Consider the following 26,289-nt stretch of genomic DNA (forward strand, 5'->3'; position numbering starts at 1 on the left):
CTTCAATTACACCGAGTACTGACCGTTATACACCAGAATAACCGTTATATTACACCTGAATAAACGAAGTAACGAATTAACCAAACATACAATCCGAACCGAGATCCACAAGTTTGCGAGTAACAGCTTAAAGCGACGTGATTGGACAAATCAGTAGCAAACGCGAAGCCCCGCCCACACAGTAGAGGCGACGCCAGGCAACCCCGCCTCAGCAGTCAGCGCTACATTAAAGCAGCTAGCTAGCGTATCAGTAATATGCTAATAATAAAGCTGTTAGCGAGCACCAACTAGCATATTGTCATACTGTTTATTAAACTGAGTAAAGCACAATACCCTATATGACCAAAAGTATTTGGACACCTGTATGGAGCCAAATTTGGGATAAACATTTTGTCCCTGAGCTAGAGTGGCCACTTCAATAAGCTCAAAAAAGATGGCATGACTGGGTAGTCAGGGAAGTGTCCACAGCACACAAAATTAAAACCGTAGTTAATAAATATATATATATATACACCGATCAGTCATAACCTTAAAACCACCTCCTTGTTTCTACACTGTCCATTTTATCAGCTCCACTTACCATATAGAAGCACTTTGTAGCTCTACAATTACTGACTGTAGTCCATCTGTTTCTCTACATGCTTTGTTAGCCCCCTTTCACCCTGTTCTTCAATGGTCAGGACCCCCACAGGACCACCACAGACTAGGTATTATTTAGGTGGTTGATCATTCTCAGCACTGCAGTAACACTGACATGGTGGTGGTGTGTTAGTGTGTGTTGTGCTGGTATGAGTGGATCAGACACAGCAATGCTGCTAGAGTTTTTAAACACCTCACTGTCACTGCTGGACTGAGAATAGTCCACCGACCAAAAATATCCAGCTAACAGCACCCCATGGGCAGCATCCTGTGATCACTGATGAAGGTCTAGAAGATGACCGACTCGAACAGCAGCAATAGATGAGCGATCGTACTAAGTAGGAGTGTCTAATAGAGTGGACAGTGAGTGGACACGGTATTTAAAAACTCCAGCAGCGCTGCTGTGTCTGATCCACTCATACCAGCACAACACACACTTACACACCACCACCACCATGTCAGTGTCACTGCAGTCTGAGAATGATCCACCACCTAAATAATACCTGCTCTGTGGCGGTCCTGTGGGGGTCCTGACCATTGAAGAACAGGGTGAAAGCAGGCTAAAAAAAATATGCAGAGAAACAGATGGACTACAGTCAGTAATTGTAGAACTTCAAAGTGCTTCTATATGGTAAGTGGACAGTGAGTGTAGAAACCAGAAGGTGGTTTTAATGTTATGGCTATATTTTTTTATTGGCCTTCGGCTCGATCTCGATCCATGGCGACTTGATGGATGAACGATCTGTAGGAATATCGATCCCGTGCAAGTCTAGATAGGTCCGCCAGGGTCTTCTCTGCTGTTGTGATTGTGTCGAGCCATCGAGTTGCTGGTCCTTCTCCAGTGATCGCTCTCTTCGTATGATGTGTATAAAATAATTGTAACTAACATTTTGTGCAGGTTGTAACCCAATTCCCAAAAAATAAATATTTCAATAAAAACAGACGGCAGTGATTAGCTAATCCTTTTTGACATTTATTTAAAAACAGCACAAAATATTCCATCTTTAATGGTGAAAAATGTGTTTATTTACTTACAATTAGTTTGTAGCACATTCCAGAAAAGCCTTGACAGTGGCATGTTTTCCCATAACATAACATAACATAACAAAACATAACATCTGCATAAAAACAAACAGCTGCAGTACTGTCAGAGGGATCAAAGGTCATAGGCTTTTAGTATTGTTTTTTCTTGGCCATGCACCATTAAGCAGAGATATTTTTTGGAATTTTTCAAAATCTTTTAATGATGTTATGGACTGTAGAAATCCTGTTTACTGCCTTTCTCCCAATGAATCTGACCCACTGCAACCCACAGACAATAAATGAATGAATGAACAGATTAATTCATTGATATTTACCTGTTTACCTGGTTCCAATACAGCTATACATAAAATTTGAAATAAGCATATATTTACAAAATTAAATTAAGTTGGTAAAACATTAAACGTCGCATGTAAAAGTTAGTGTGGATCCTGTTTCCAGATTCCAGATAGCTAAATCTGAAGACATATGTGAATTTAGAAAATACACTGATCAGTAGTGTATTTGTTAAGTTTGTTTATTCAGGTTTGTAACACTGTATGCAACATATCAAACATTATCAAACCAACACGTAAAAAATGTACAATTTAATTAAAAACATTTTAAACACCAGGAGGTTTCCTCAATTGCCCTCATATTTTGGGTTGACAACCGTCGTCACAGCACTCCTATAGATAGGGTTCGATGTCTGTGAAAACACATACACATTTTAATCATTATTGAAGTGGTTATTTACATGCAGTGCCTTGTTTTATGGTAAATTCAGACTGCCTCCAGGGTAAATTCAAGGCTAATGTTAGACAACATTAGCCTTGAATTTGTTGTTTGTCTACAACAAACTTGTGTCCAGATGAACTGATTCAACTTTGTGAATAATGTTAGACAGTATTAACTGAGTTGACAAAGTATTTTCCATCTGCTTTATCCTGGTCAGGGTTGTGGTGGGTCTGGCTTCCCTGGAATCACTGGGTGCAATAAAGTAATACACACCAGACAGGACACCAATCTACTGAAGGGCCTCGACCACCTCCCTCACCCCAGACACAGCCCCAGACATAGCGTTTGACTAATAGCACTCTACTGGGGATTCGAACCTTGTATCCCGGGGGATGTGAGCTTATGTAATATATAGCTCCCAAAATATAATATTATTAACCTACTACTACTACTATACTACTAAGTACTAAGTATTACTAGATATTACTTACTTAGATATTTTAAATGTTTCAGCTTTAGTTAGACATACAGTAAGACGTAACAATTTCGACTGTTTGAGCCAATCAGATTGTATTTTGTAATTATTTAGAATGATGTGTCCCCAGAGTTCTTTTATAAGACGTGAGACCAGGCACTCAGGTGGCACATTGGTCTATTACAATAGCCCAACACCACTGAGATCTGGGTAGACCAGTCGGGTCTCTGAACAGACATGATTGGCTACGACTTTGGCCGTGCCATGCGATATTTAGGGTTCTCCCTGCCCTGGACCCAATGTTTCCTGGCGGGACTGGCAATCCTGACCAGGATAGTGCTAATAAACATAAGGCTGTGTTTCAAATCGTACATTGGAAGGGCGCTCCTACCAGGTGTCATGGAGGGGATCTATTTCCCCTCCATGCACTCTCTCAACTGGTGTTCCCCAGGGCTCTGTACTTGGCCCCCTTCTATTCTCTATTTACACCCGCCTCCCATGGCTTCTCTTACCATGGCTTCTCCTATGCAGATGATACTCAGCTCATTCTGTCATTTCCTTCTTCAGACACACAAGTCTCAGCTCGTGTCTCTGCATGTCTGTGAGATGTCTCACTATGGATGTCAGCTCATCATCTAAAACTTAATCCTAGCAAGACAGAGCTGTTACTTATTCCTGGAGATCAATCTCCAACCCAGGATCTAGTCATCTCTCTTGATGACTCCCAGATCAGACCATCTGATAATGTAAGAAGCCTTGGTGTTGTTCTGGATAACCAGCTGACCTTCTCTCCTCATGTAGCCAACATGACAAGATCGTGCCGGTTCCTCCTCTACAACATCAGGAAGATTCAGTCATTTCTCTCCATGGAAGCCACTCAGATTCTTGTCCAGTCCCTTATAATCTCACGATTGGACTACTGCAACCCCCTCCTGGCAGGTGCTCCTATGTCCACTATTAAACCCTTGCAACTTATCCAAAATGCAGCTGCTCATTAATGATCATCTCCCATCGTTTACAAAGACTCAATAAGGATTTTACAGTAATCTTTGCATGCACAAACAAGACACATCGCTTACCGTATTCCACTTCGCATTCATCTTCTCCTTCTCAAACTTTGCAAACTCTCTGCGATCATGAATGATCATAAGAAGCTTCCAGATGAGAAGTAGGGCCAGACCAATCAGAACGATGCCTCCGATCACTCCAGCCACAATAGGAATTAGGTTAGGACTTGAGTAGCAGTCTGAATCTGGATAGTAATGCATTACGATACTTGTAAATCATTGCTTGCAAATGCAATATAGGTACCACATAATGCAGCTTTTAAATTATCGTTTTGGTCAGTAAAGGGAAAAGTAATCTAACATCAACTGGCCGTGTGTGAAAAGGTCACTGACCTTCAAACTTATCTTTCCACAGGCCTGTGGGGGGAACTCCTTACATATTTTAATTACAGGCCATTGCTGCTGGTCCGTACTATGGTTTCCTGGAGTCCCAAAATCTTAAAAATGGCAGTAAGCCTAGGTGTGTTTAGTCTGTCCGACCAGTGCTGATCTCAACAAGTTCATCAACTGTGGTGGCAGCTTAGCTTTTTCTCCATCTCTGGTGTCGTGTTATCCAAACATGGGCCATTCCTTTAACTGTCTGTTTCATCATGTTGTAGCCAATTAAATCCGCAATGCTACTGTTAATCTCTCACTTTAGCGCATCCAATTTCTACCCGTCAATCACCCTCTCACTAATGCTGGTCCCTGCTCCTGATTGGGGAGGACGAGGCTGCTCCACACCTCCTCCGACACGTGCACAGCAATCGAACATCTTATCACCTACACTTGACGAGTGCAGTGCAGTACAGTACAGCGCTGTGTACGGAGAGCCACACCCTCTACCGCACTCCTTTCCCATCTCTGTGCAGGCGCCACCAACCAGCCAGCAGAGGTCGTAATCGCACTAGTCTGAGAGAGAGTCCCCATCCGACTTTATCCCGCCGCTATCTGAACAACAGGCCAACCGTTGTTCATGTGGCCGCTCAGCCTCAGCCGGAAGGCAGATCTGAGATTCGATATGATGTATTAGAGATCTCAGCTCTGGTGGACAGCGTTTTTACCGCTGCGCCACCTGAGTGGCAGTTAATCTCTTTATAAGAGTCACATGTATACAAGCAAATATCCATAGTTTAAGATAGAACGGGTAGTTAACAAATGCATATAAAATATAAAAGCTTTATTTCGTACCGGTTTTCTTCGCTACGGTTACGTGCGGCCCTTCCCCGTAGTTTTCGCTGGGCGTATAGGTAAAAAAGAGCCAGCAATCTTCAGAATCTCGCACTTTACAGCGTGTCTCTGGAAGTTCCTCTTTTTTCTCCACCTTGGTTAGATTGAATAAGTAACATTCTTTGTCGCACGTTTCACTGTTTCCGGCCTCGTTCAAACGGCACTCAACACAGGCCCTGCAAAAAAAAAAAAAAATAGAAATGTACATTTACATTTGTGGCATTTAGCAGACGCTTTAATCCAGTTATGACTAAATACAATTCGAGCAGTTGAAGGTTTCTGCTCAAGGCTCAACAGTGGCAACTTGGCAGCAGTGGGACTCAAACTATCCACCTTTTGATTGCTAGGCCAGTACCATACTTTAGCGAGTCATGCAAATTCGATGTCGCAAAGCTAGAACCATATGATTCATTTAATAGAATTGACTCTTTATACCTGGTAGTAATGGGTGTGGCTGAAACACTTACTCCTAATTATTGGAAGGGGGGTTCACATACTTTTAACACATAGTGGATTGAAATAAATAACTGGTAAATGTAACGTTTGGCATGATTTCACATTGTATGCTATTATGTTCATGTAATAGGACAGTGGTAGCTCAGCTAGTAACCACAAGGTTGTCGGTTCAAGCCCCACCACCAAGCTGCCACTGTTGGACCCCTAATATTCCTAATATAATTCTTATACACCGATCAGCCATAACATTAAAACCACCTCCTAGTTTCTACACTCACTGTCCATTTTATCAGCTCCACTTACCATATAGAAGCACTTTGTAGCTCTACAATTACTGACTGTAGTCCATCTGTTTCTCTACATGCTTTGTTAGCCCCCTTTCACCCTGTTCTTCAATGGTCAGGACCCCCACAGGACCACCACAGAGCAGGTATTATTTAGGTGGTTGATCATTCTCAGCACTGCAGTGACACTGGCATGGTGGTGGTGTGTTAGTGTGTGTTGTGCTGGTATGAGTGGATCAGACACAGCAATGCTGATGGAGTGAGTTGACACCTCACTGTCACTGCTGGACTGAGAATAGTCCACCAACCAAAAATATCCACCCGACAGCGTCCTGTGACCACTGATGAAGGTCTAGAAGATGACCAACTTAAACAGCAGCAATAGATGAGCGATCATCTCTGACTTTACATCTACAAGGTGGACCAACTAGGTAGGAGTGTCTCATATAGTGGACAGTGAGTGGGAGTATGTCGTTAGCAAAACCCTGGCTCGTAAACATTATCAAACAAGCTACGCAAAACATAGTCTGCGATGATTGGTGTCACGTCGGTCAATATTAGATATGTTCATCTGTCTCGCGTGTGTGGAAGAACAACATGAAAGGGGGCTAACAAAGCATGTAGAGAAACAGATGGACTACAGTCAGTAATTGTAGAACTACAAAGTGCTTTTATATGATAAGTGGAGCTGATAAAATGGACAGTGAGTTTCAATGTTATGGCTGATCAGTGTATATTGTGGTGAGTTGACTCACTTGTTGTCCTCACAGACCCCTAAACAACTGGTACATTCCTCACAGGTGGGGCCGGTGTATTTGGAACTATTACATTTACACACTCCGCACTCGCAGGTACCACGGCCGTTGCAGATCCTCCCATCAGCCGCCATGCAGGACCGTTTGTCCAGGGGACACTCGCATGCACTTCCCGTGTAGCCAGCATCACAGGAGCATTTCTTGCACACACACTTACCATGACCTGTAAAACAGAGAGACATATACTGTATAAGTATCATATACATACAAGTGAATTCTTGAAGCTACGATACACAGCACAGCCGAGCTTAACGGTTGAATGTAAACCTAGAACAACCAGCGATGGTACAAGGCTCTGTCTCAAATACGAAAATTATTTCCCCCCGTGTCCACAGTTACCTGAGTCTTGTTTTTAGCTGCTTTATACTTCAACATCTTGGACATTTTGACTAAGCTAACTGAATTGCCGTAGGATTGCTAGGACTGCTTCATAGTGCAAATTAACCAGTAAACGTGAGGCACTTGAATGCTACAAGTCCCTTATACAGTGGGACAGTGGTAGTGGCTAGTGGGTAGTGCTTTGGGCTATCAACTGAAAGGTTGACCGTTCGAATCCCAGTTCTGCCATGTAGACACTGTTGGGCCTTTGAGCAAGGCTCTAAACCCTCTCTGCTCAAGGGGCGCCGTACAATTTCACTACCCCGGGCAGTGGTAGCACAGCAGTTAAGGTACAGGACTAGTAATCAGAAGGTTGCTGGTTCAAGCCCTGCATCAGCCAGTTTGCCACTGTTGGGCCCTTGAGCAAGGCCCTTAACCCTCAATTGCTTGTGATGTATACTGTGTCAATTGTAAGTCGCTTTGGATAAAGGCGTCTGCTAAACGCTGAAAATGTAAATGTAAATGACCCTGTGCTCTGACCCCAGCTTCCAAACAAGCTGGGATATGCAGAAAAAGAATTTCATTGTCCTGCACACCCATCTATATGGGGCGGCACGGTGGCTCGCCTCACAGCAAGAAGGTCCTGGGTTCGATCCCCAGGCGGGGCGGTCCGGGTCCTTTCTGTGCGGAGTTTGCATGTTCTCCCCGTGCCTGCGTGGGTTTCCTCCGGGAGCTCCGGTTTCCTCCCACAGTCCAAAGACGTGCAGTCTAGTTAATTGGAGTCACTGAATTGCCTTGTAGGTGAATAGGTATGTGTGTGTGTGTGTGTGTATGCCCTGCGATGGACTGGCGCCCCGTCCAGGGTGTTACTGTGTGCCTTGCGCCCATTGAAAAGCTGGGATAGGCTCCAGCTCACCCCCCCCAACCCTAATTGGATAAGCGGTTAACAGTGTGAGTGAGTGTACACCCATATATGTCATATATTTATATATGACAAATAAAGGCACTGTGTTCTATACATAAGTGTAGCAACAACGGCACCTAATGGCTAATATTAGGCAACCCTAGTCCTAGGTAAAAGGTGCTTTATTTATGTGTAAAAATTCATACCTCCACAGAGCTTTCCACCAGACCTATCGCAGCTGAAGTTGTCGCACTCGCAGTACTTTCCATCGTACGCCTCCTCTGGGTTATCACGGATCTTGCACTCACACACCCCACACAAGCAGTGTCCGTTGTTGCTGCAGATATCGGTACCGTTGTCTTTCCGGCAGGTCGAGTCCATGTCCTCTGTGGAGACTTGGTCTCTGCTGCATTCGCACTGCCTTCCGATACGCCCGGCATTACACCTAAGGGTGAAAAAAACATTTGATTTAGACTTTCATTGGTGTGATGTACAACTACATAATAAGTAATAAAACAAAAATCACAGTAAATACACTATATGGCCAAAATATATGGACACCCTTCCTCCCAATCTAGTCGTATCCAATTACCCAATTGCATTACGCTTCCTCTCTACCAATGCTGATCTCCATTCCTGATTGAGGAGAGCGAGACTGACACACGCCCCCCCTTAGACACGTGTGCTGTAGCCGACTGCATCTTTTTACCCGCATGAGGTCAGTTCATATACAGATCAGCTTTGTTTACGGAGAGCCACACCCTGATCTGCTGCGCCACCTGAGCGGCAAGTTATCACACTTCTTTATCCTGGTCAGGGTCACGGTGGGTTAGATTCATTGGCCGAAAGACAGGAAACACCTCGGAGAGGTCGTCAATCCATCACAGGGCACACACACACTCACACTTATGGCAGTTGGAGTAGCTCCAGTTAGCCTGACTGCATGTCTTTGGACTGTGGGAGGAAACCGGAGTTCCCGGAGTAAACCCACACACAAACCGAACACAGGGAGAACATGCCAGACTCTGGCTGCCTGGATGGGGAACTGAACCCAGGCCTTTCTTGCTGTGAGGTGACTGCGCTACCCACTGTTCTACTATGCTGCCCACTAAAGGATCAGACATTTTTATTTGTAGGTTTGAAGCAAGGGCTTCTTATTTGCACTGAAACCTATTAGCTCATGGGATTGGAAAAGCTAAAGCTTGCTAGATGGTGTCAACAATTCTCAGCAATGTATAGTTCATGGCACAGCTGTCTGCAGTGGTTCATGGCAAGTACGTAGCCATGAAGTGAACATTGGGGAGACCAATTTGAGCATATCTGAATGTTAGGTAAATATTATTCATCTGAACTCACCTGCATGTTCCACACTCAAATGTTCCATTACCAAAGTGACAATCTGGACTGTTAGGGATTCCGTCTTTGTGGCATTCACACTCACAGATGAAATTCAGGACAACCTCGACCTCCTCATTATACCCCAGCAACTTGATCTTTATGGTCTCTGGTTTTCGTGATGGGCAGCCTTTAGACGTGACAGCTATATCAAAGGTCACCTGTAGGACAATGCAAACAAGGATTCAGTTTAACATGACTGACACTGGCTCAAAAAGTTGTGGGTTTCCAACTGGAACATTGTGGGGCCCTTGAGCAAGGCTGTTAATACTCTAGGGTCCGGGGTATATTTCAGTGGCTGACCCCGTGCTCTGAACCCAGTTTCCAATGAAGCTGGGATATGCAGAAAAGCCTTTTATTGTACTGTACATGTGTAGTGTACATTAAAACCACCTCCTTTCCACACACACTGTCCATGTTATCAGCTCCACTTACCATATAGAAGCACTTTTTTTTTTTTTAGCCTTTCATGCTGTTCTTCAATGGTCAGAACCCCCACAGGACCACTACAGACTAGGTATTATTTGGGTGGTGGATCATTCTCAGCACTGCAGTGACAATGACAAGGTGGTTGTGTGTTAGTGTGTGTTGTGCTGGTATGAGTGGATCAGACACAGCAGCGCTGCTGGAGTTTTTAAACACCTCACTGTCCCTGCTGGACTGAGAATAGTCCACCAACCAAAAATATCCAGCCAACAGCGCCCCGTGGGAAGCGTCCTGTGACCACTGATGAAGGTCTAGAAGATGACCAACTCAAACAGCAGCAATAGATGAGCGATCGTCTCTGACTTTACATCTACAAGGTGGACCGACTAAGTAGGAGTGTCTAATAGAGTGGACAGTGAGTGGACATGGTATTTAAAAACTCCAGCAACGCTGCTGTGTCTGATCCAGTCATACCAGCATAACACACACTAACACACCACCACCATGTCAGTGTCACTGCAGTGCTGAGAATGATCCACCACCTAAATAATACCTACTCTGTGGTGGTCCTGTGGGGGTCCTGACCATTGAAGAACAGGGTGAAAGCAGGCTAAAAAGATATGTAAAGAAACAGATGGACTACAGTCAGTAATTGTAGAACTACAAAGTGCTTCTATATGATAAGTGGAGCTGATAAAATGTCATCTCCAACTGTTGCTACAAGATTGTAAGCATGTCATTTATTTTGTAAATATTATAGGCTTCAGGGCAAGCCGTAGCCTAGTGGTTAAGGTACTGGACTAGTAATCAGAAGGTCGCTGGTTCAAGCCCCACAACTGCCAGGTTGCCACTGTTGGGCCATTGAGCGAGGCCTGTAACTGTTATGTAAGTCACTTTAGATAAAAGCGTCTGCTAAAATGCCAAAAATGTAGATGTAAATTAGAACCGTCCATATACTTGTGGTCATATAGTCTAAGTTTCTCGTAAATGTTAGGGATATTTGAGTGTGTTTAGATATCTTACCTCATCCCCAATCGAGATGTTTGAGCACTTTCGCCCGTTGTCTCCTGTCTGAGTCACGCCGTCCTTGCAGTGGGACACGTATACGACACTCACTCCTTCAGGCAGCTTGCTGTTCTCCAGAATCACCTCAGAGGACAGAGACTAGATGTAGAGATTTAGGATGAGTGAAAATAGTATGTATAAAATATATTCTACACATTTCTCTGGTTTTCGTGATGGGCAGCCTTTAGCTGTAACAGCTATATCAAAGGTCACCTGTAGGACAATGCAAACAAGGATTCAGTTTAACATGACTGACACTGGCTCCAAAAAGTTGTGGGTTTCCAACTGGAACATTGTGGGACCCTTGAGCAAGGCTGTTAATACTCTAGGGTCCGGGGTATATTTCAGTGACTGACCCTGTGCTCCGAACCCAGTTTCCAATGAAGCTGGGATATGCAGAGAAGCCTTTTATTGTACTGTACATGTGTAGATGTACACCGATCAGCCATAACATTAAAACCACCTCATTGTTTCTACACTCACTGTTCATGTTATCAGCTCCACTTACCATATAGAAGCACTTTGTAGTTCTACAATTACTGACTGTAGTCCATCTGTTTCTCAGAGGACAGAGACTAGATGTAGAGATTTAGGATGAGTGAAAATAGTATGTATAAAATTTATTTTACACATTTTAATTTGTCATCTAAATTCATAGGAGATTTCAGTTTTACAAATAGGTCAGGGGTCAACAATATGAAGCTCTTTTACTGCCCTCTTGCGTTTTTACGGCAGAATTAAGTTTTAAGTAATAAAAATCGTTTTAAATCGAAATAATATTATCATAAGCGCTTTAACGGCAGCAATTTTAACAATAAATAATCCTGGAATTAATTTATAACGGCTAATTCTCCAAGCTAGTCATTTGATCACGTGACTTCTTTCTAGAACAGTCCAGAGCCGTAGATAGAGAGAGTTGCGACACTCCTTGATCTCGCCGCCACGCGGTCACGTGGTTCATGTCACCCTCCAATAGTTCTAAACAAACCCGGCGCTGTCATGTTCTCATATGGGACAGGCAGCAGTGAATGAAATATTAAACGCTAAATAATAAACATTTGTACAATTTCTGGGGATTTTCAACTGCCTTTACATTTACTGCATCTGCTTTAATGTCAATCTGGTATATGAAGTGGAAGATTGATGTTTATAATGACTTGTTAATAGGTCGTTCTTGTTAACACACAGTACATTATATTAGCATACATTACATAATGCAAAATCATTAAGTAGTAGAGACAATATACAGTACAGGGATTAAAGAGTTTTTTTTTTGCATAAACTAATCTCCCTTCACTTTCCTGAGGATTCATAATAATAATAATTTTGGTTAAACACTAAGCCATGTGCTGGATTCATAAGGTTTACCTGCACTGAATGAACAGATTGATAAACACACTACCGTACCTTTAACATTATAGTGCAGGTACATGAAATAGCATTAATTCATGTCTTATTTCATGAGTGATTAATCATTGATTCCTACATGTAATACATTAATGAATTCATTATGAATATGCACAAGTTCATTTTGTCTAATGTAAGTGGTGGAGAAGGAACACAAACCATGTAGTTGAGTTAAAGTAGAGATATCCAAGTAAAAATACTCTTTACCTCCACTTGAGTAAAAGTACTAAAGTATTTACCTTCAAATGTACTTAAGTATGAAAGTAAAAGTATAATGATTTATTATGGCTCTAATGTTTTATGATAATTTCTGTAACAAGACTCTTGATTAATCAACTCATTTTAGGTGAAAAGACTCTAGTGTCATTAATTAATCTTAACTGACTAAGCTAAATTGGGTTATACCTATTAATTAAGATAAACATGTAACATTTAGTGCTGAGCAAATGCTAAACAATAACAGTATTAAGTATATTAATGACATTAAATTCATTATTTTTTTTAAACAAAGCAACATACAGCTAAAAATGCTTGATAAGTAGTGGAAATGAATGGGGCTCTATGGGATGTTTGGAACTATACAGAGCTCCACAACCCGGAAGCTGCACAGAAAAATGTCCCACCCCCGTTACAAAGGTTCCCTATGGGAGTGTCGCCACTCTGTTCTCTCTACCGCTCTGGAACAGTCGTGCCTCGTTGACCAGAACATTCCTGTCATGACTTTTCCTCAGAACCGTGTTTTTTTATCGTTCTTAAATTTCTTTACATTTAAAATCCTTAAAAATACTTATTTAAAAAAAAAAAATTACTGTGCAAGCTAGTTTGAACTCTTATCTGTGCGAAACTTGTCAGCCTCTCTGTGGGTAGTGATACTGTATGTCCTAAATTTTAATGCAGCCATTTGCAAATAAATTTATTCATTGTCTGTTTTACCACCTCTTTATAATATTCATGGTCGCAGTGGGTACAATTCACCTGGCAAAAGATAGGAAACACCCTGGACAGGTCGCCAGACCAACACTGGGCAAACACACTCACACTTAATGCAGTTTTAGTATACCCAGTTAACCTGACTGCATGTCTTTGGATTGTGGAAGGAAATCGGAGCTACCAGACAAAACCCAAACAGACAGGGGGAGGAACATGCCATCTCCACACAGAAAGAACCCACATCGCTCCACCTGGGATTTGAACCCAGGACCTTCTTGCTGTGAGGTGACATTGCTACCCACCAAGCCACTGTGCCACCCGGTAATAATAATAATTTAGAAACAAAATTAATCATATATATATATATAGTGTATAAATACTGTACAGATAGATAGATAGATAGATAGATAGATAGATAGATAGATAGATAGATAGATAGATAGATATAGATTATAGACAGACAGACAGACAGATAGATAGAAAGATAGATTATAGTCAGATAGACAGACTGATAGACAGACAGATAGACAGACATAGATGGATGGATAGATAGATAGAAAGATAGATTATAGACAGACAGACAGATAGGTAGATAGATCGTTTGAACTGTTGAGATTTTCAGCTGATTGATTTCTTGTACCTTTATTGAACTGACAACAGTACAGACTAAATATGTTTAATGTTCATACTGACCAACGTAATCATATTTTCAAATATAAACTAATTTACCTGCAACACTTAAAAAGGTTGGGACAGAGTCTTGATGTATATGAAATTAAATTACCTCTCCTATTAATTACACATTTTATTTTTTTTCTATTTTTTCCCACTTTTTTCCCCCAACTTTTTATCCCCATTCTAATCGTGTCCAATTACCCTGATTGTGTCCTCTATACTGATTCGACCCTTTTGCCGCTGACTGAGGACGCCACTCAACTGACTTGCGCCCCCTCCGGCAGGCAATCAGTACAGCCTGCATTTTTCACCTGCACGAGCCGAGTTCATACACCGAGAGACACTGCGCACGGAGGGTCACACCCCCCTCAATGTTATTCCTCAGCCCTGTGCAGGCGCCGTCAGTCAACCAGCAGGGGCCGCAGTCGTACCAGTTATGAGGACCTATGCTCCGACTCTACCACTAAGCCCCTGAACAACAGCATCTAGAAACCCAACCTTGGTGAGCTAGCGTACTTTACCGCTGCGCCACCTGAGCGGCCCCACATTTTATTATTTTGAGAACTGAGGATAATCAACTGATACCATCAATGTTGTGGCTCCCAAGGTGCTTTGATTTGGGTTGAAATAGAACAAACTGGCCTGTCTTAAAATCTGGGTTGCCGACCACTGAAATTGCCAGAGTGCTTTGTACCAAGGGTTCTCACCATCAGTACTGGTGACCTATTGCCCTGCCTATTTTTAAGCCTTTACCGCTTTAAAACTTAGCCTACACAACATATACAGTAGTTTAGTCATTGTCAACCAAACCAGCAAGTAAACAAATATAGTTGAGGCTCTCACGTTGTACGCATCGATGATAAGCTGGATCACATTGGAGGAGTTAGCAGACAGGGCTCCTACTGCAGACTTTGGTATAAGCTCTGACAGCTCCTGTTAAAACAAGCAATTACAATCATTTAATTCAGATTTATTTATATCACTATCTATTCCATACCTAACTGACCTAATGAGGGTGGAGGTCATAGATGTAAAAGTTTGAACTATAATTCCTATCTTTCTCAGTTTTATCTTTTGCCCCTTTTGCCTAGTGTGCAGGCCACTGAGTTCCTCCACAAACTCTTTAAACCATGTGCATAGTGGCACAGTCAGGAAAGTGCCTTTCCCAAACTGTTCATACAAAAAAACAACAAGACAGTGATGCAGTCCATCACAAAGCAGCTTATATACTCAAATCTAGGAATTTGAGACACCATGTTTGACTGTTGGTGTGATGTTCTTATGGTGGAATGCGGTGTTAGTTCTATGCCAGGTGTAATGGACCCCTGACTTCCTAACATCTTGGGGGTCTTGGCAATTCTCCCATGGATGCCATTAATGCCCTGTACTCTGATTATAACCGAGGCAACCTAGGCATGTAGTTCTTCAGACGTTCATCTGGGTTCCTTTGTGATCTTCTAAATGAGCCGTTGATACGCTCTTAGTAACATTTTGGTAGACATGCCACTTCTGGAAAGGATAATGGCTCTGACTGTGGTTCACTGGAGTCCTAGAGCCTTAGCAATGGCTCCGTAAGCCTTTCCATACTGGTAGATTTCAATGACTTTTATCACATCAGTATTCGAATCTCCTGGCATCATGTGCTGTTATATGAGACCTTCTGTTTAATAGATTCAAAGGGTCTGGCAGTAATCATGCCTGGGTGTGGCTAGTTAAAATAAACTGAAGTATCAATTGAATTTGGTTAACTGGTTGATTTAGTAGCTAAGAAAGCAAGTACCTTTTCATATGAAGCCAGGCATGGAACCATAAGTGGATAAAAATGACACCAACCTTGTACAGTGTTTTGACGTCTTCGGTTACAGCAAATATGGTCTGAATATTGTTTTCACTTAAAGTTTCTGCCAGCTGTGAGATGGTAGGATAATCCTGTAATTAAAGTCAGAATTAAGAAAATCAGATCCATATACACCGATCATCCATAACATCATAACCGATCATACAGAACAGGTATTATTTAGGTGGTGGATCATTCTCAGCACTGCAGTGACACTGACATGGTGGTGGTGTGTTAGTGTGTGTTGTGCTGGTATGAGTGGATAAGACACAGCAGCGCTGATGGGGTTTTTAAATACCGTGTCCACCCACTGTCCACTCTAGTAGAAACTCCTACCTAGTTGGTCCACCTTGTAGATGTAAAGTCAGAGACGATCGCTCATCTATTGCTGCTGTTTGAGTCGGTCATCATCTAGACCTTCATCAGTGGTCACAGGACGCTGCCCACGGGGCGCTGTTGGTTGGTGGACTATTCTCAGTCCAACAGGGACAGTGAGGTGTTTAAAAATTCCATCAGCATTGCTGTGTCTGATCCACTCATACCAGCACAACACACACTAACACACCACCACCATGTCAGTGTCACTACAGTGCTGAGAATGATCCACCACCTAAATAATACCTGCTCTATAGTGGTCCTGTGGGGGTCCTGACCATTGAAGGACAGAGTCAAAGCAGGTTGAAAAAGGATATAGAGAAACAGATGGACTACAGTCAGTAATTGTAGAACTACAAAGTGCTTCTATATGGTAAGTGGAGCTGATAAAATGGACAGTGAGTGTAGAAACAAGGAGGTGGTTTTAATGTTATGGTTGATCGGCGTATATAGGCCATAAAATAAATAAGCTTAACAAAGACACACTTACAAAATAATCACTTTTTGTGTACATGTTGTTATCCAGGTGGCACTTTCCATCATTGGGAATCACAAGGCCGGCCAGCTTCCCGTCTCCGGCGAAGTGAAACGCTGCATCTGTAGAGAACACCAGCAACTTTGTTGCGTTCCTCCAGCCGATATGCTAAGATCACAACATGATAAAAAAAAAACGTGAGTTTTGTATTAAAATTTGATGTCAATCATCATATCATATTAACCTAATCAAGCACTTATATATTTAGTCATACTCTAGAGCAGGGGGCCCAATACAGTCATCACACAGTGCACGCTGGTAGATCACGCCTCATGACATGAAATGTGGCCAATGTTTCTTTAATTTGTGGTTTGTTACCATAGCTACGCCTCAGCCCGTCTAAACCACTGCACATCTAGAAAGTTTTCATTCATCAGTAGCCAGTTTGCGCCATTTTGACACTTTTCTTTTTGTAACCTAGACTGTTTGTGAAGATGAGTGCGCAACCATTCACAGTTCAATTCGGGCAAGAACACTGTGATAGCTCAGTGGTTAAGGTACTGGGCAGTGATAGCTCAGTGGTTAAGGTACTGGACTAGTAAACAGAAGGTTGCCGGTTCAAGCCCCGCCACCACCAAGTTGCCACTGTTGGGTCCCTGAGCAAGGCCCTTAACCCTCAATTGCTCATCGTGTTCAGCTCATTGTGTAAGTCGCTTTGGATAAAAGCGTCTGCTAAATGCTGAAAATGAAAATGTAAATGTAAACACTGCAAAAACGGCTGTTTTGTTCATACTTACATTTTAACCCTACAGTCTGACATTCATATGAAGTCAAGGGCCTCTACTTAAGCAATAGAACACGAGAGGGAGTGTGTTATCACCACAGCCGTGATGTTATTCGCGATAACACACAACCTCAAGTGTTCTATTGCTTTTATACAACAGTTTTTACAAAATAAAGAAAGAAAACAAATCAAAGAAGCCCTGAATTTCATAATAAATATGCTTTAATATTGACGATACCTTCCGCCAAAAAGTAGTTCCACAACCAATATAAAGTTTAACACTACAAAGCAGACATCCCAAGTTGCAAAAACTCATTTCAGGGAGGTAAGAACAACAAGAAGAAAAAGAGAAGAACCTCCGAAGAGGAAAAAAAAGAAATAAAAAACATCTTGCACACACCAAAGGATTATGGGTGATAACAGAACTTTTAGGAGCTGCTAACTGGGCTATTAAGCTAACTGTTCGCGTTACAAACACGTTAATGTTCCCTACATAGTGCACTAGATTGTGTATCGGATAACGCATTCAACATGAGGGCGAACATAACATTCACTTTTACTTTGCAGTGGCGTGTTAATATTGAATGATGTGAGGTGGTCATAGGTGTGCGTTTATCGGGGATTTTACAACGGCTTCGAATGCGGCTCAGCCAATCAGATTTTAGGACCGGAACTATCCGTTTTATAGTGGACAATTTTGGAACTTGCTGGCTGAGGAAAAATATCCAAACATAATCAAATGTGCCACATATTTGACAGCATTTTTGGATCAACGTCTAAATATCGGTCCACCCTTACTGATGAACACTTGGAAGCCTGCTTGAGAATTGGCATCAGTCCCGGCATTCTCTCTACAGCCACCACCTAAATATCATCTGGTGAAAAACCCTGGTGGAATATTGTCTTCCACCTAAGTTGCTGGTAGAGTCTCTTAAACACTTTACTTAGGACAAAATACAGATCCTGAGGACTAATCCTCAGCCCTGGTGACTGTGAGTACTTCCTTCGAGTCATGCAGAAGGTGGTTTGCTGCAGATGTAAGCGAAAATTTGAATGTGCCTTGAGATGGATCGCTGTTCCATCTGGGTCATATTCCTGCTCACCACCCAGAGTTTTTGGGTGACATTGAACATGGCACTGCCCTTATGCCCTGATACGGTCAGTGAAAAAGGAGGTGCAGCTGGTAGACTGGATGCCGCACAACAACCTCAGGACCTGAGGTCCATGTGCCTACCGTACAATCCAGTCTGGCTTGCTGCTAGTGTGGGATGCCAGCATATCTTTTAATATATTTGAGCCTGGCTAAGGTCGGGACACTTTCGGGCCTCACGGTGGAACCGCCCTGGCAGAGCGAATTGCCCCTTTTCTAACATTTTTTGAGCATGGCAAACCCTAAGCTGTGCAGTACACACCCAAATCTTGGAATAGGCACAGATCATGACTCACCCTGCAAACAACAGACTGCATGATGGCATCGAATCCTCCCTCTGGAGCGTCCAAGTTTCCAGATGTTTCCTGCCGACTGACGACGTCTGTGAACTCTTGGCCGTTGCTGGTGAGGTTCAGGACGTTTCTGTAGCTGAAAGGTCGAGCACAGCTGGCTGGGGCACAAGGGTTTTCCAGCTTCTTGGGGGTCATCATCACAAAAGGCATGACAAGCTTCTCCAAGAATGAGCCGAACCCTAAAAAATTAGTTAGTTAAAAGATAAATCAATAAAACACAAATGTCCTAGAATTAATGAGTAAAATAGACTGTTTGATTTATTCTTCTGTAGATCATTTTATTATTTTAATTCATGAACATTGATCTCTGTCTGAGAGAGCGCTTATAGTCCAGATTTAGCACCATCTGATTGAAAGTGCGGAAACTTTTTGAAGAACCCTTGTATCATATACAGTTCATAGAATAATGAATGTCAGGACATTTGCTTTCATATTTGCGACACAAAGTTTGAATGGATGTCCGGTACTCACCGAGTCTTAGGTCTGAAGTGAGGTCCTGCATCTCTCGGGCCAGGTCAGTTCCCAGCCTCTTGACGTTCTGGAGATCTTTTTGCATAGAGTTACTGAGGTCCATCAGGTAGTACAGGTCAATGGGGTAATCCTCCGCCCTTTTGAACTTCAGAGAAAACTTCTGAGGCTCGCCTGTAAGATGAACGTAGCGCGCGATCAAGAACTGTTCATTGACTAGCTTGAAAAACAGTTAGATCTGAGATCAGTACCTGCTCTTAGGTTTAAGGTAAGTTTCTGAGGCTGGATCTGAGTGATCTCGCTCGTCTTGAGTTTCTCCGCCACGTCGATTTTACGATTGGTGACCAGTTTGTCTTTGTCGATGACGATTGTCCCTCGGGGGTTTTCTACGTCGGTCGTTGGACATCCTTTCTCAAGCAGGGCCTTAATATCATCGCAGCGTGGATACTTATAGTCCTGCAGCAGGAACAAAAAACATTTAAAAGGGGGATGGTGGGATTCGTAGTGCCAACAGGTGCACTGGAGTGGCAATAGCAAGACAACCACCAAAAAGGGAATGGTTTTAATGGAATGGTGGTGGCCATAGATGACTACTAGTAGCATGAGGGAGTTCCTACAGTCCATTCAGGTTGAACATGGCACATCCATGCGTGCTGCCACAAGCGCATTGAGGAGATACCAGGACACGGGCCGTAGAAGGGCATCAACCCAGCAACAGAACCCGTATCTGCTCCTTTGTGCGAAAAGGAACAGGAAGCGCCCCGCCAGAGCCCTGATGTGCATGTTTCTGACCAAACTCCCATAACAGACTACATAAGGGTAGCATGAGGGCTCGACGTTCTCCAGCCCTGATCCTACGCCTAGTCACAATCACTGAGAACCACAGACAGTTCTTCAGTTCTTTGGACCTCATGATGTTGTTTTTGTCTTGGCAATGCAGTGTAAATTCTGGGACCTTTTTCAAACAATGTCCACTTAATTCAAATCAAACCAAAGGTGGACTCCAAGTGTGTTCTAGACACATCTTAAGGATAATAATAATAATAATAATAATAACAATAATAATAACAATAATAATAATAAAATCAGGCAATACCTGAACAAATTCAATAATAATAATAATAATAATTAATAATAATAATAAAATCAGGCAATACCTGAACAAATTCAATAATAATAATAATAATAATAATAATAATAATAATAATAATAATGATAAATCAGGTAATACCTGAACAAATTCAATAATAATAATGATAAATCAGGTAATACCTGAACAAATTCAATAATAATAATAATAATAATAATAATAATAATAATAAATCAGGTAATATCTGAACAAATTCAATAATAATCATCATCATAATAATAATAATAATAATAATAATAATAATAATAATAAATCAGGTAATACCAGAACAAATTTAATAATAATAATAATAATAAAATCAGGCAATACCTGAACAAATTCAATAATAATAATAATAATAATAAATCAGGTAATATCTGAACAAATTCAATAATAATAATAATAATAATAATAATAATAATAATAATAAATCAGGTAATACCTGAACAAATTTAATAATAATAATAAAAATAATAATAATAATAATAATAAAATCAGGCAATACCTGAACAAATTCAATAGTAATAATAATAATAATAATAATAATAATAATAAATCAGGTAATATCTGAACAAATTCAATAATAATAATAATAATAATAATAATAATAATAATAATAATAATAATAATAAATCAGGTACTACCTGAACAAATTTAATAATAATAATAATAATAATAATAATAATAATAAATCAGGTAATACCTGAACAAATTCAATAATAATAATAATAACAACAACAACAACAACAACAACAACAACAACAACAACAACAACAACAACAATAATAAATCAGGCAATCTCTGAAAAAAATCAATAATAATAACAATAATAACAGCAATAATAATAATAATAACAATATTCATATCAATATTAACATTAATATTAATAATAATAATAAAATCAGGCAATTTCTGAACAAATTCAATAATAATAAAAATAATAATAATAATAATAATAATAATAATAATAATAATAATAACAATAATAATCGTACAGGACGAGTCTGACTAAAAAATTAAAAACAAAATTGACCAAAATGTAAAACAAAATGTACCTTTTTCTTGCACCATCCACACTTCTCATCAACCTGAATGCATTCTCCACAGGACCGATCTGAAGCTTTAGTGCAGTTACTTCCTTCCACAGATGCAGCATCTTAACAGAACAGTAATGAACAATGATGTTTTAGCAACCAACGTAATTATTTAGCATGTGTAAATGGCTAAAAGCTCGAATGTGGCTAAGTGGAAGTCAAGCTAGCAGCCCTTTACATCAATGTGGACAATTGGCTACATTAAAATGTGTAATAAATTAATGCATAAATAAATAAACACAATTTTGTAAAATGCAGTAAAATCAAAAATCTGATTTGTTAAGTATTAATAGTAATATTAAAATATTTAATTATATATAGTTATAATAAATAATATAGGATTAGATTATTATAATTATTTGATATTATTATAATTAATTTTATAATTATATTATTTAATTTTAATATTATATTTAATAATTATATATTAAATATTATATTATTAATATTATTATATTTAATATTATATTTTATTACATTTACTTTGTAAGAGTAATTTTAAAAGGTAAAAAAACTACCTCCACCAACCTACATTCTACTGTCTGCCTCAAGTCTTTTATGAAAACCAAAATAAGGTTACCCTAGCGTTCACATACTTTCAGCCACAAGGTTCACTTCAGGAGCCTTATCTAGTCGTGCACTGTATTGTTGAATCCTGACATGCGTAGACTAGAACAGCTTTAGAAAATAGGTTTGGCTGTGGGTGATTCAGACCTGGAATACAAAAGTATAGAGGATCTTTCTTACCCAGCATGGCTACGTTAAGGAAGAGAAGTACCAGCAGTGCTGAACCCAACACCGTCCTTGTCTCCATCTAGGAACAGAACAGAATATTGTGTGGATAAATATATATGGTACAGCATGTAGGCTTGCAGGGTTAGACGGCTTCTCTTAGAAGAGGCTGTGAGGCTTTAAAAAAAAGCCAACACATGCTTACTTTAACCCAAGCCCAACAATTGTCTTACACATTAATAAACAATTAAAATCTTTAAAAGTAATGTTTTAGAAAAGGCTTACCATTGGATGTAGTTCAAGTGATATTTAAAAGCCTGGGGGTAAGTTTTTGTATTAATTTTAATAAAAAAAAAACGTTTTAATGGTTAAAAGGTAACCATTTAGCTTCAATGCCATATTTAGAGTTTGGATTTTTATGACCATGGGTGCACAATTTTTTCCTTTTACCTCCTGTATAGATTTTAATACCACAGCATCTAACCGTTTGTGGATCCAAAAACTAAATGAATTTCAAACTTCCGCTGGAACAGAAGCGGCCTTCCTCAAGCTCTTGTCACGAATTCGGAAACATATATTTGACTCGTCACTACTGGTAGCATAAGGTGGTACCTGCAGCCCCTTCAGGTTACACAGGTAGTCCAGCTCCTCCAGGATGGCACATCCATTCATGCTGTCGCAAGAATGTTTGCTGTGTCTCTCAGCACAGTTTGGAGAGCATGGAGGAGATACCAGGACACAGGCCGTTACACGAGGAGAGCAGGACAGGGCCGTAGAAGGGCATCAACCCAGCAGCAGGACCGGTATCTGCTCCTTTGTGCACTGCCAGAGCCCTACAAAGTAACCTCCAGGGGGGTACTGGTGCGCATGTTTCTGAACAACATATCAGAAACGGACTCCATGAGGGTCTCACCATAGAACACCAGAATTGCCAGGTCCAGCACTGGCGCCCCCGTTCTCTTCACAAATAAGAGCAGGTTCACACTGAGCACATGTGACAGACGTGAAAGAGTCTGGAGACGCCGTGGTGAACGTTATCCTGCCTGCAACATCATTTAGCATGACCAGTTTTGGTGGTGGGTCAGTGATGGTCCGGGGAGGCGTATTTTTGGAGGGTCGCACAATTCCCACATGATACTAACGATACCCTAAATGCTGTTAAATACAGAGATGAAATTCTCAAAGCCATCGTCAGACCTTTCACTGGTACAGTGGGCACTGGGTTCCTCCTGGTGCAGGACAATGCCCGGCCTTATCCGACCAGTGTGTGTGGGCAGTTCCTGGACGAATAAGACATTGATGCCATTGACTGGCCCTCACGTTCCCCAGACCTGAATCCAATTGAGAACCTCTGGGACTTCATGTATCAGTGCGTCCGCTGCCACCAAGTCGTGCCACAGACTGTCCAGGAGCTCACTGATGCCCTGATCCAGGTCTGGGAGGACATCCCCCAGGACACCATGCGCCGTCTCATCAGGAGCATGCCCAGACGTTGCTGGGAGTGCATACAGGCACGTGGGGGCCATACACACTACTGAGTAATGTTATGAGTTGCCGTGATGAAATTTAGTCCCTTCTTTAGTCTAGACCTCTTTTCTACCCACTTCTCAGGACATTTAATCTAGTTAATCTTCACAAAACGTGACTTATGTTTGAATAAAAAAAAAAAAAAAAAAAAAAAAAAAAAAAAAAAACATGATACGGCCTGCGCCCGACACTTCCTGTGGACACAAGGTTGGGCAGGAACAGAGTGTAAGTGTTCAGAATATTTATTTATTTCATAAGAATCAACTATATGTATTTAGTCCAAAATGTTTTGAACAGACAACATGTATGGGCACAAGGGCACAGGAGGGGGAGTGGGTACCACCCAGCACCAGGGTCGGGTGTCTGCATGGGTACACTGGTTTCCAAAACAAAAACAGCACGTAGGAGTGTGTTTTTGTTTCCCTGCGATAGATTGGCACCCTGTCTGGCACACTAGTGGCACCCAGTGTTTGCGCTTGTTGGCATAGTACTATAGATCTAAAGTGCACTTCTGGTCCTTCAGAGTGGCTCTTTTTCCTGCAGCACTCAACATGCGGTTGTCAAATGCAAGGTTTTCCTGCAAAAATGGCTCAGGTTGAACATGAAATGCATTTTTCATATATATGGAGCTCTGGTGGTGCAGGGGTAAAGCATCCAAGCCCACTACTGCTCAGACAGATCTGTGGATCCAGGGTTCGAATCTAGACAGTGCTATCAGCCAGTCAGGCGTCAGCATGAACATGAGGGGGATGCCCTGAACAGCCGAGCAGCATTTTAGCAGCATTCAGATAGGAAGGTTGCGTGAGGAGGGGCATCTGGGGTAAAAACTGTGCCAAGTCTGGTATGCTGAACCACATCGGCTGGGGTGACCCCATATATGGGAGCAGTCAAAATACATACATTTTAGTATATGAGTTTTAGTGTATGAGTTAGTCTCCTCAGTTAGTCATAGACCCCTCCTGCTACTGTTTACATTAGGTACATTTTATGGTCAAATGTACATAGACACCCTGTTTAACTATTTTTTGTGGTGTTCCATTCACAACCATTGCTAACGTGTATAAAACAAATGATATGGTTTCGATTTGTTGCACTGGTCACAAAACAAGGTCCATAAAGACCCCAGTGGACCACACAGAGTGAGTCATGGCCAAAACCATCAAACCATTAAATGGACTGAAATGTTGAATGTTTAATGCACACCGATCAACCATAACATTAAAACCACCTCCTTGTTTCTACACTCACTGTCCATTTTAACAGCTCCACTTACCATATAAAAGCACTTTGTAGTTCTACAGTTACTGACTGTAGTCCAATGGTCAGGACCCCCACAAGACCACTACAGAGTAGGTATCGTTTAGGTGGTGGATCATTCTCAGCACTGCAGTGACACTGACATGGTGGTGGTGTGTTAGTGTGTGTTGTGCTGGTATGAGTGGATAAGATACAGCAGAGCTGCTGAAGTCACTGCTCACTGTCACTGCTGGACTGAGAATAGTCCACCAACCAAAAACATCCAGCCAACAGCGCCCGGTGGGCAGCGTCCTGTGACCACTGATGAAGGTCTAGAATATGACCGACTCAAACAGCAGCAATAGATGAGCGATCGTCTCTGACTTTACATCTACAAGGTGGACCAACTAGGTAGGAGTGTCTAATAGAGTGGACAGTGAGTGTAGAAACAAGGAGGTGGTTTTAATGTTATGGCTTATCAGTGATACTACAAATGATCTGTTGAGTCCCTATAGTGCAGTCACGTTTTGTATATAATTATGTAGTGTGACAATTATGCCATAACAAAGCAAATCATACAGTGTGTAATGACAGGACATGGTATAAATTTCAAGAGTAAATTTTGAAACTTGGAATTCTAGTCATGTACGGCCACTTTAAGGTGAGAAACTACACCGGCTTAAACGTTAGGATGGATTGAACATTAACTGATCAGCAGTAAAAGGTAGACCGGAAGGCAGGGTGGGTCAGATATCAGAAAAACCCACATTTCCTTGCACAATTTATCTGACTTTAAAGACACATTTGTGTTAAAAGTTATTACATTTTAGTCAATTTATCAACTCATGTTATGAGTTTTTGGACCATTTGAAGGCAGTTTAGAGATGTGTTCAAACTGTGGGAATTTGTGAAGATTATAGTGTGTTTTTAGAAAGCAAAGAGGAACAATGTACAAATCATGTGACTACTTATTAACAATCAATGTAAACCTGCTGTATTGAGAAAAAAACACCCAATTTCCAACAGCATCCAACATCTTTCCATTATTAGTCAAGTTACTTACCTTCAAGCCCTGGAGTATCGAAGGTGCTCAACACTTGACATGCAAATAAACCTAAAAAAAAGTTCATAACATTTATTCCACCAAGGTAAATAACATTTCATTTAAGGATCACTTCATTCAGCTGCACATTTCTGGTGAAAGCACGCAGCTATCAACCTTTCTTTCTACCCCTGGCCCCGCCTACATTCTTCCTATTTGCACTGCCTTGTCACCAACCTGCGCCCAGGTTTGAACTTGTCCTCG

The 26,289-nt window shown here is 41.3% G+C and overlaps 2 protein-coding genes across 2 annotated transcripts in view; both read right to left on the bottom strand.

Moving 5' to 3' along the window:
* Positions 1–1,642: 1,642 nt before the first annotated feature.
* Positions 1,643–26,063, bottom strand: LOC134302783 (integrin beta-1-like). The gene is made up of 16 exons (XM_062987990.1): positions 26,047–26,063; positions 22,236–22,302; positions 21,450–21,550; positions 19,517–19,721; positions 19,269–19,439; positions 18,741–18,976; positions 16,526–16,678; positions 15,657–15,752; positions 14,667–14,756; positions 10,770–10,910; positions 9,282–9,481; positions 8,132–8,370; positions 6,644–6,866; positions 5,110–5,324; positions 3,952–4,124; positions 1,643–2,368 (listed from the first exon to the last, which is right to left on the bottom strand). Exons 2-16 carry the CDS (start codon positions 22,300–22,302, stop codon positions 2,303–2,305), a joined length of 2,376 nt encoding a protein of 791 aa, XP_062844060.1. The 5' UTR covers positions 26,047–26,063; the 3' UTR covers positions 1,643–2,302.
* The window catches only part of LOC134302782 (integrin beta-1-like), a 33,275-nt gene continuing 33,039 nt past the window's right edge, over positions 26,054–26,289 (bottom strand). Inside the window, exon 18 of the transcript XR_010007581.1 lies at positions 26,054–26,097. The gene's annotated coding sequence lies outside the window, so the exon portion shown is untranslated. The remainder of the gene's footprint in view (positions 26,098–26,289) is intronic.

The sequence above is a fragment of the Trichomycterus rosablanca genome, chromosome 25, assembly GCF_030014385.1.
Source record: "Trichomycterus rosablanca isolate fTriRos1 chromosome 25, fTriRos1.hap1, whole genome shotgun sequence".
Lineage (NCBI taxonomy): Eukaryota > Metazoa > Chordata > Actinopteri > Siluriformes > Trichomycteridae > Trichomycterus > Trichomycterus rosablanca.

What these genes read in the sequence shown, in the direction of transcription:
- LOC134302783 (XM_062987990.1), bottom strand. Translation starts at nt 22,302, where the DNA reads ATGGAGACAAGGACGGTGTTGGGTTCAGCACTGCTGGTACTTCTCTTC. An exon ending in TACCTTAAACCTAAGAGCAG is followed by an intron (nt 19,440 to 19,516) that starts GTACTGATCTCA and finishes TTCATCTTACAG; the next exon opens with GCGAGCCTCAGAAGTTTTCT. An exon ending in TTATCATCGATGCGTACAAC is followed by an intron (nt 10,911 to 14,666) that starts GTGAGAGCCTCA and finishes CTCTACATCTAG; the next exon opens with TCTCTGTCCTCTGAGGTGAT.